General features: G+C 45.7%; 1 protein-coding gene across 1 annotated transcript; it reads left to right on the forward strand.

Annotated features, from left to right (window-relative positions):
- The first annotated feature begins 1,880 nt into the window (after positions 1–1,880).
- LOC147471528 (uncharacterized) lies at positions 1,881–4,452 on the forward strand. The gene is made up of 3 exons (XM_086538168.1): positions 1,881–2,255; positions 3,957–3,991; positions 4,354–4,452. The coding sequence occupies exons 1-3, from the start codon at positions 2,126–2,128 to the stop codon at positions 4,450–4,452; spliced, it is 264 nt and encodes an 87-aa protein (XP_086394294.1). The 5' UTR covers positions 1,881–2,125.
- Positions 4,453–9,501: the final 5,049 nt, after the last annotated feature.

Below are 9,501 nucleotides of genomic sequence, written 5' to 3' on the forward strand. Positions count from 1 at the left end.
CACACACAGACACACACACACACACACACACACACACACACGCACGCACGCACACACGCACGCACACATGCACACACACACGCCCATGCACATTCGAATTGAGAGGAAGACAAAAGGAAGTTGATCTGTTCCGTGGGAGACGACAGTTGGAAGGTGGGAGGAGTTGGGGAGGAGTTAGTGAAGGAAAGGGAGGAGGGGGAGAAAGGAAGAGAGGGAGATGGAGGGAGGAAGAAAGGAAGGAAAGAAGGATAGAAGAGAGGGAGGGAATTCTCGTGACGAAAAAGAAAATTGTAAAGGAGAAAGAAAACGAAAAAAATGAGAAGGAAATGAGGAGGATGAGAGGGGGTGAGGGTGGGTGGGGGGACATCATAACTCCCCCCAACATTGGATACGGCTGTCGGAGAGCACATGAGGGAGCCTCATTGCTCATGTGTGAAGGATATGTTGATGACGTACCCACATGCCCTTCCTTCTTTCTTTCCTTAATTCGATGGAGGAGGAGGAGGAAAAGGAGTGAGGAAGACGAGGGATAGAAAGGGAGGAAGGGAGAAGGAAAGAGGATAAGGATGAGAATTAGGAGGATGAGGATGAAGAGGAAGGGAAAAGGAAAAGAAAGAAAAAAGGAGGATGAGGCCGAGGAAGAGAGAAGAAAGATGAGTAGGAGGAAGAGAGAAGGATGAGGACGAGGAAGAAAAGAGAAGGAGGACTAGGATAAGGAAGGAGAAAGGAGAAGGAGAATGAGGCTTAGGAGGAAGAAAGAAGAAGGGGGATGATGCGGGGGAGTGATAGGAAGAGAAGAGAAATAATACTGATAACAGCAATGATAATATAAGTAATAGTAACAATAATAACAGCAATGATAATGTTAAGAAGTTGATAATGAAGACGATAAAAGCAATATCGACAACAACAAAAACAAAACAAAAACAAACAAAAAAAAAACAACGCAAAAAATAGATAAAACATAATCTCACATGATAAAGAAACCGAAAAAGAGGAAATACGAAAGAGAAAAAATACGAAAAATATATACAAATAAATAAACAGTAGTGACATCAGCCCAAGCAATCCCCTAACACACACACATACTTGCGACAGAATTAATAAATGGCAAAGACTTCTAAGGTATTCTAAGCACGTCTTAAGAACACCGTCGTGAAGTGATGGAGGAAGTGAGCTTTAAGATCAGATTAAAGAAGTCGATGGAGGAAGTGAGCTTTAAGATCATATTAAAGAAGATGATGGAGGAAGTGAGCTTTGAGATCAGATTGAAGAAGTTGATGGAGGAAGTGAGCTTTAAGATCAGATTAAAGAAGTTGATGGAGGAAGTGAGCTTGAAGATCAGATTAAAGAAGTTGATGGAGGAAGTGAGCTTTGAGATCAGATTAAAGAAGTTGATGGAGGAAGTGAGCTTAAAGATCAGATTGAAGAAGTTGATGGAGGAAGTAAGCTTAAAAATAGATTAAAGAAGTTGATGGAGGAAGTGAGCTTTAAGATCAGATTAAAGAAGTTGATGGAGGAAGTGAGCTTTAAGATCAGATTAAAGAAGTTTGAGGAAGTGAGCTTAAAGATCAGATTAAAGAAGTTGATGGAGGAAGTGAGCTTAAAGATCAGATTGAAGAAGTTGATGGAGGAAGTGAGCTTTGAGATCAGATTAAAGAAGTTGGTGGAGGAAGTGAGCTTAATTAAAGATCAGATTAAAGAAGTTGATAGAGGAAGTGAGCTTTAAGATGAGATTAAAGAAGTTGATGGAGGAAGTGAGCTTTAAGATCAGAATAAGGAAGTTGATAGAGGAAGTGAGCTTTAAGATGAGATTAAAGAAGTTGATGGAGGAAGTGAGCTTATAGATCAGATTAAAAAAGTTGACGGAGGAAGTGAGCTTTAAGATCAGAATAAGGAAGTTGATGGAGGAAGTGAGCTTTAAGATGAGATTAAAGAAGTTGATGGAGGAAGTGAGCTTAAAGATCAGATTAAAGAAGTTGATAGAGGAAGTGAGCTTTAAGATCAGATTGAAGAAGTTGATGGAGGAAGTGAGCTTTAAGATCATATTAAAGAAGATGATGGAGGAAGTGGGCTTAAAGATCAGATTAAGGAAGTGAGCTTTAAGATCAGATTAAAGAAGTTGATGGAGGAAGTGAGCTTTAAGATCAGATTAAAGAAGTTGATGGAGGAAATGAGCTTTAAGATCAGATTAAAAAAGTTGATGGAAGAAGTGAGCTTAAAGATCAAATTAAAGAAGTTGATAGAGGAAATGAGCATAAAGATCAGATTATAGGGATTAATAAATATGTAATAAAAAAATAGGAATGAATGGGCGGATTAAACAGTAAAGATGGGCGTTGAATAAGTATATAGATATGTATTAGAAATGAATATGAATTGATAGACAAATAGGGAAGTATGTTGGTAAATCTCTAGATAGTATAGATAAGATAAATGTAAATGAGAGATGGGCCTAGGTTATAAGAGAATGAAGATTGTGTTTGATGTGTAATTAACGATGATAATTGAAATATGGGGGTGGGGGGGGGGGGAGAAGGAAAAGAAGAAGCACTGATTAAGAATGTATTAAGTGAAATATTCCGAAGTGTCTTTCAGTGAAGAGCAGTAACGAAAAATAGAAATATACGCAAAATAATATTAATGAAATAATAACAGATGAGATAAAGAGGAGCGAAAGAAAGAGAAGGGGGAGGGAGGGAAAGAGGGAGCGAGAGAGAGAGAGAGAAGGGGGAGGGAGGGAAAGGGGGAGCGAGATGAAGATGGAAAAAGAGAGAGAGTGTGTGAGAGCGAGAGAGGAGTGGGAGTCAGTCAGCAAGAGCGAGAGAAAGAGATAATGCTTGCGATGAGCGTGTGGTATGATCTGAGCCTTGAGATCTCAAGTGGCCACTCAGGAACTGGCCTTGGCGATTTGGAGGAGGAGGAGGCGAGGTGAGAAGGTGAGGAGGAAGGGCGGGGGAGAGGGAAGGAGGAGGCGAGGTGAGAAGGTGAGGAGGAGGGCGAGAGGAGAGGGAAAGGGAGGAGGGGAGGGGGAGAAGGTGAGGAAGAGGAGGAGGAGGAGGAGGCGAGGTGAGAAGGTGAGGAGGAGGTGAGAAAGTGAGAAGGAGGGGCGAGAGGAGAGGGAAAGGGAGGAGGGGAGGGGGAGAAGGTGAGGAAGAGGAGGAGGAGGAGGAGGCGAGGTGAGAAGGTGAGGAGGAGGGGCGGGGGGAGAGGGAAGGAGGAGGCGAGGTGAGAAGGTGAGGAGGAGGGGTGGGGGGAGAGGGAAGGAGGAGGCGAGGTGAGAAGGTGAGGAGGAGGAGGAGGAGGAGGTGAGAAAGTGAGGAGGAGGAGGCGAGGTGATATGATGATGAGGAGGGGCGAGAGGAGAGGGAAAGGGAGGAGGGGAGGGGGAAAGGGAAGGAGGAGGAGGCGAGGTGAGAAGGTAAGGAGGGAGGAAAAGGAAGGTGGGGTGGGTGGGGGAATAGGCGGAAAGGAGAGAAGAGGTTTCGAAGCGGGAAAATAACACTGCTGATGCTAACATACTGATGCTGATATTATTTATGTTCTATTTGTCTTCTTCTGATGATAGTGATGATAATGATGATATTAATGAAGATGATATTGATGATAGTGATGATAATGATGATATTAATGAAGATGATAATTGATGATAATGATATTAATGAAGATGATATTGATGATAGTGATAATAATGATATTAATGAAGATGATACTGATGATCACCATGATAAGAATAGTGAGATGATTATGAGGATAGCGCTATAAATCAAATGAGAAAAATACCAATATTATTATGAGTACTAAAAGAAAAAAAAATATATATATATAGTGAAAAGTTTCCAATCCCCACTGACAAGCAGTACAGTGTCGACACCATCCCCCACAAAAGTGTCGATTGAAAGTAATCACGTGTATATATTGATAGTGTCTTTTTGTTTCTTATTTCCTCGCCAAAGCACGTGCGCCGATGCAGGTGTTGAGCGAACGCGAGGTTAATGGAAGTTATTATCATTGAAAAGGGTCTCGGATAGGTAGGTCTTGTTGCCACGGTTGGTGCAGCTGTGAGGGCAGCTGTGAGGGAGGGGGGAGGGGGGGAGGGGACGGGGCAAGGCGAGGGGGAGGAGAAAGAGGAGGAAGAGGGGAGGAGAAAGAGCGGTGGTGGTGTAAGAGGAGGAGAGGAGGGGGGGACTAAGGAGAGGGAAGGAGAGGAGGAAGGATCAAGGTAAGAGAATGAGGGTTGGTGGGTATGGGGGGAGGAGAAGTAGGAGGAGGAAGAGGATTGGAGGAGGATAGGAGAGGCAGGAGGAGGAAGAAGAGGAAGAGGAGGAAGAAGAGAAAGTAAAGGAGGAAGAAGAGAAGGGAGAGGAAGAAGAAGAGAAGGAAGAGCAGGAAGAAGAAGAAGAAAAAGAGGAGGAAGAAGAAAAAGAGGAGGAAGAGGACAGGATGAGATGAGGCAGTTGATGGTAAGAAGAGGGAAAGAGAAAGAACGTTGGAGATGGAGGAGAGGAAGGAGGGGGAGGAGGAAGAGGGGGAAGGGGAAGAGAGAACATGGAGGACGGAGAGGGGAGGGGTGGAGGGGGGCATGGGAGGGGGAGTAGGGGGCAGGTGTAACATGTGGTGCATAGATCCGGTTCTGTAATGATGTGGTCACCTTGAACTCCGGTGATAGTGATGATAGTGACGATAGTGAGACGAGGCGGGATACAGTGACCTGGTAATAGCGGTGTCTCGAATCGCACTATTATGGTCACTATCATCATCGTAGCCACTATCATCACCATCATTCAATCAGGCGGTCCATGTCAGATTCGTATATCGGCTTTTCATCTCTCTCCCACCCCCTAGACTAGCATAGAAAGTACCCCCCCTTAACCCACCCACCCACACGCACACACCTACACACCCACACCCACCCACACACACACGCACACGCACACACACACACACTACTTCCCTCTCCTTCCCCTTCTATCATCTACTTACCCCCAACTTCCACTTCCACCTAGCCCCCCCCCCTGTTCCAACCCCCCATCCCATCCATTCCATTATTCCCTATCTTTTACCTCCCCCTCCATTACCCCCCACCCCTTAAGCCGGCGATGATTCGTGAACGTGAGGGAAGGGACGAAAATATTCCGTTGTCTTAGTAGAGAAGGAGGGAGGAAAGGAAGGAGGGAAGAAAGGAGGAGGGAAGAAAGGAGGAAAGAAGGGAGGGAGGGAAAGAGGGAGGGAGAGAGGGAGAGAGGGAAGGAGGAAAGGAGGAAGGGAGGGAGGGAAGGAAGGAGGGGAGGAGGAAAGGAGGGAGGGAGGGAGGAAAGGAAGGGAAGGAAGGAAGGAAGGAAGGAAGGAGACAAACACAGACAGATAGACTGTAAGACTGCTGATAGACTCATTAACTGACATAGATAGAAAGACTGTTAGACAGACAGACAGGAGGAAAACTGAATCTGAAATACAAATAATCAAACTAAAAATACATACACGAAAACAACCATACACACACACACACACACACACACACACACACACACACACACACACACACACATACAAACATACACACAACCCCCCCTTCCCCCCCAAATAACAACAACAACACAAGAACAAACAGAACACATACAGCAGAACAAAGCGGGAGAGTCCAAGCAAGCCGCAATATGTCAGTGTGTCACGTCACGAGAATAACATGACGTCACGAGGTGTCACACCTGTCACATCGCCTGGACAGCCGCCCGACGCGAATTACGATGCGTTTTTTTTCTTTTTTTTAGGGGGATGGGGGTGGGGGTAGGGGGTGGGGCGTCAGGGATTGGAAGTTCATTTATTTGTTGAAGTTTTATTGGCTGTTTTTTGTTTTTTTTTCTTTTTCTTTCTCTCTCTCTCTCTCTCTCTCTCTCTCTCTCTCTCTCTCTCTCTCTTTCTCTATCTCTCTCTCTCTAAATCCGGGATTGATTTGACAAGGATATTACAAAGATAAATAATGAAGGAATGTTGAAGAGGATAAAAAGAGAGAGAGAAAGAGAAGAAGAAAGAGACAGAGACAAAGACAGACCGAAAGAGAGACAGAAAAAAGGCGGGGGGCAAAGAAAACGAACAAATGAGTAAGCGAGAGAGAAAGAAAGAAAAAACAAAGAGCGAGCGAACGAGAACAAGAGTAAGAGAGAGTAAGAGAGAGTAAGAGAGAGAGAGAGAGAGAGAGAGAGAGAGAGAGAGCAAGCGAACGCAGAAAGAGAGAGAGAGGAGAGAGAAAAAATAGGGCGAACGAGAAACGAGAGCAATGAAAGAGAGAGAACGAGCGAACACGAGGAAGACCGAGAGCGAAACGAGAGAGCAAAAGAGGAAGAGGGAAGAGGAAAAGCAGGGGCGAGCGGCGCGACGGGAGTTGGCGTGATCTCGAATGAGGGCAGAGTGTCGGCCTCCTGTGTCCCTCTATCAGGGCCCTCCTCATCTTTCGAGGCCTCTCCTTCCCTCCCCTCCCTCCTACCCCGGGATTCTCTCGCCTTTCACCCTCTCCTCCTTTCCCCTCTCCCCTCCTCCTCCCTCCCTCCTCCTCCTCCTTCCTTCTCTTCCCTCCCTCTCTCTCCTTCTCCTCATCCCCCTCTCTCTCTCTCCCTCCTCCCTCCCTTTCACCCTCTCTCTCCTTTCTCCATCTCTCCCTCCTCTCTCTCTTTCCCCCTCTCCTCCTCCTCCCCCCCTCCCTCCCCCTCCTCCTCCTCCTCCTCCTCTCCCTCCCCTCTCCCTCCTCCTCCTCCTCTCCCTCTCCCTCCTCCTCCTCCTCCTTCCTCCTCCTCCTCTCCCTCCTCCTCTCCCCCTACCCCCGCTCTCCCTCCTCCTCCTCCTCTCCCCCTCCCTCTCTTTACCCCCTCCTCACCCTCTCCCTTCTCCTCCTCCTCCTCCTCCTCCTCTCCATCCTCCTCCTCCTCCTCCTCTCCCTCTCTATCCCCACAATCTCCGGCCCGCCACAAGCGTAACCCGACTCCCACGCTAACCACAAACTCGAAACACCGAACATCATAGGTCTACTAACATCATCTATCCAACATCTTGAACTTTCTGCCTTTCTAATGATGGTGATGATGATGATGGTGGTGATGATGGTGAAATCTTGAGAAATGAATTCTTTGTAGAAGTGTCTATTTTATTATTATTATTATTATTGTTATCATTTTTTATTGAGAGATTTGGGTCTGATTTTGCGATGGTCTTTCGAATCTTAATCGTCTTTGTTTTTATTATGGTTTTATTGTTATTATTATCATTATCAATCGTTATTATTGTTAGCATTATCGTTATCATTTTTATCTTCACCACCACCACCACCACTACCATTATCATCATCACCACCACCACCATCACCATAATCACCACCATCACCATTGTCATCATTACCATAATCACCACCATCGTCATCACCATAATCACCACTGCCATCATCATCACCATAATCACCACTGCCATCATCATCACCACTACCACTATCATCACCATAACCACTATCACCACCACCATAACCACCACGATCATCACTATACCCATTCTTTCCCCTAATACATGTCCCCCAATCAAGCTCCATTTTCGTTCTCATTAATGAAACATCTTTGGATTTCGTCTCATGCTTACGGCCCTCATTATAGGCCTATTGATATTCAAGAATCTGCTTCCTAAGCTCCTATTTTTCCCGCAGCTTTCCCCATAGGGCTATTTGGTACATGGCCCTCGTTGTAAGCATTAAATCTTAATCAAGCGATAGGCCTACTGTCTTTAAGTCAAGATATATTGACCGCGTAAACATCAAACTATTTTATTTTAACGAAAATAGTGGACAATAACGACACAAATTGTCATTGTATTTTATAATTGTAAAAATTGTATAATAATTTTCAAGCCAAAAGGAATATGAAAAAAAGAAAAAAGAAAGAAAAAGAAAAAAAAAAAAATCACGATTTAAACAGAAATTTATGGAACAAGCAAATTTTTCTCAAGCAAGCAAGCAAGCAAGCACTCTAGGCAAGCAAGCAGAGTAGGTTATTACTTAGCCTTATTAGTGAGAAGCTTCGTAAACAGACGGGAATTAATATGTTTATTCACTCGTTTGAAATAAGTGAGGTTCACATTGTCATCTTGCAATCATTATACACATTACCTAATACCACCTGTTCAAGGTAGATGTGTTCATTTTGTTCATTTCAAGTGTTACAAGAACATAGAAGGCGTTTTAAATGATCAGTTCTCATCAAGTTAAAAGTCATAAGGTCACTCGCATGGCGTGTGCATGCGCGGATCTGTGTGCAATGTGCATGACGGTCGCGTGCCACATGACTAACACTTTGTCTATCTATAACCTTCAGAGACAGCTGCAACAGGTGTTTGTGTAATCGTGATACCCCCTCCCCCTCCCCCCCCTACACTCCCTTCTCATTCTCCTCCCCCCTCTCGGTTTCACCTCTCCCCTACCCCCCTCTCGGTCTCACCTCTCTCCCTCCCCCTTTACTTCCCCCTACCCTCCCCCCTCAACCCCTCCTCGGTCTCACCTCTCCCCCTCCCCTCCCCCTTTCCCCCCTCTCGGTCTCAACTCTCCCCCTCCCCCCTCTCGGTCTCACCTCTCCCCCTCCCTCTTACACTTCCCCCCTCCCCTCCCCCTCTCAACCCCCTTAGTCTCACCGCTCCCCCTCCCCTTCTCACTCCCCCTCTGCTTCCCTCTTTTTCTCCTTCCCTCCCCTTACCCCCCTAATCTCGCTCCCTTCCTCCCCCTTTTCCCCCAATCCCTCTCCCCAACCTCATCGGATTAGGTTGTTTTCCATCACTATCATAAGGGAGAGAGAGAGGGAGAGGGAGGATGGGAGTAGAAGAGAGGAGAGAGGAGAAGAAGAGAGAGGAGAGAGGAGAGGGAGAGAGGAGAGAGGAGAGAGAGAGAGAGAGAGAGAGAGAGAGAGAGAGAGAGAGAGAGAGAGAGAGAGAGAGAGAGAGAGAAAGAGAAAGAAAGAGAGAAAGAGGAAGAGAGATAGTGTGTGGAAGGAGTAGGAGTGGGAGTGGTAGAGGGAGGAAAGGGAGAAGAAGGAGGCGAGGGAGTGAGAGAGTGAGAGAGAAGGATAGGGAATGCGAGTGAGAGTGAGAGTGAGAGAGGGAATGAGAGAGGGAATGGGAGTGAGACTAAGAGTGAGAGAGTGAGAGAGCGAATGGGAGTATAAGGAGTGGGAGTGGGAGTCACAGTCCTCTTGAAGGCTCCTTCTTTGTAAATCAGCCTCGGCTCTTGTTTCACTGACCACGTGCCTTGTGGTGCGTGTGGGAAAAGGCTCTCGGTTGCTTCAAGGTTGCTTATCTGTTTATTTGGTTGTTATCGTTACTTTGCTGTTGTTGTTGTTATTGATTTTGATCATTATTATTATCAGTGTGATTATCAATATTGATATCGGTATCGTCTTTGTATTTATCTGTTATCATCATCACCGTTACCGTCATTACCATCATCACATCACCTCCACCGTCATCATCATCATCATC

The sequence above is a fragment of the Penaeus japonicus genome, unplaced genomic scaffold, assembly GCF_977035675.1.
Source record: "Penaeus japonicus unplaced genomic scaffold, GWHDUDI00000001_assembly GWHDUDI00000007, whole genome shotgun sequence".
In the NCBI taxonomy this organism is placed as follows: Eukaryota; Metazoa; Arthropoda; class Malacostraca; order Decapoda; family Penaeidae; genus Penaeus; species Penaeus japonicus.

Coding starts and splice junctions, on each gene's coding strand:
- LOC147471528 (XM_086538168.1), top strand. CDS start 2,126: ATGGAGGAAGTGAGCTTTAAGATCAGATTAAAGAAGTTGATGGAGGAA. Junction 2,256..3,956: donor GAAGTTGATAGAGGAAATGA/GCATAAAGATCA, acceptor TCCTCGCCAAAG/CACGTGCGCCGATGCAGGTG. Junction 3,992..4,353: donor AGGTGTTGAGCGAACGCGAG/GTTAATGGAAGT, acceptor AAGGAGGAAGAA/GAGAAGGGAGAGGAAGAAGA.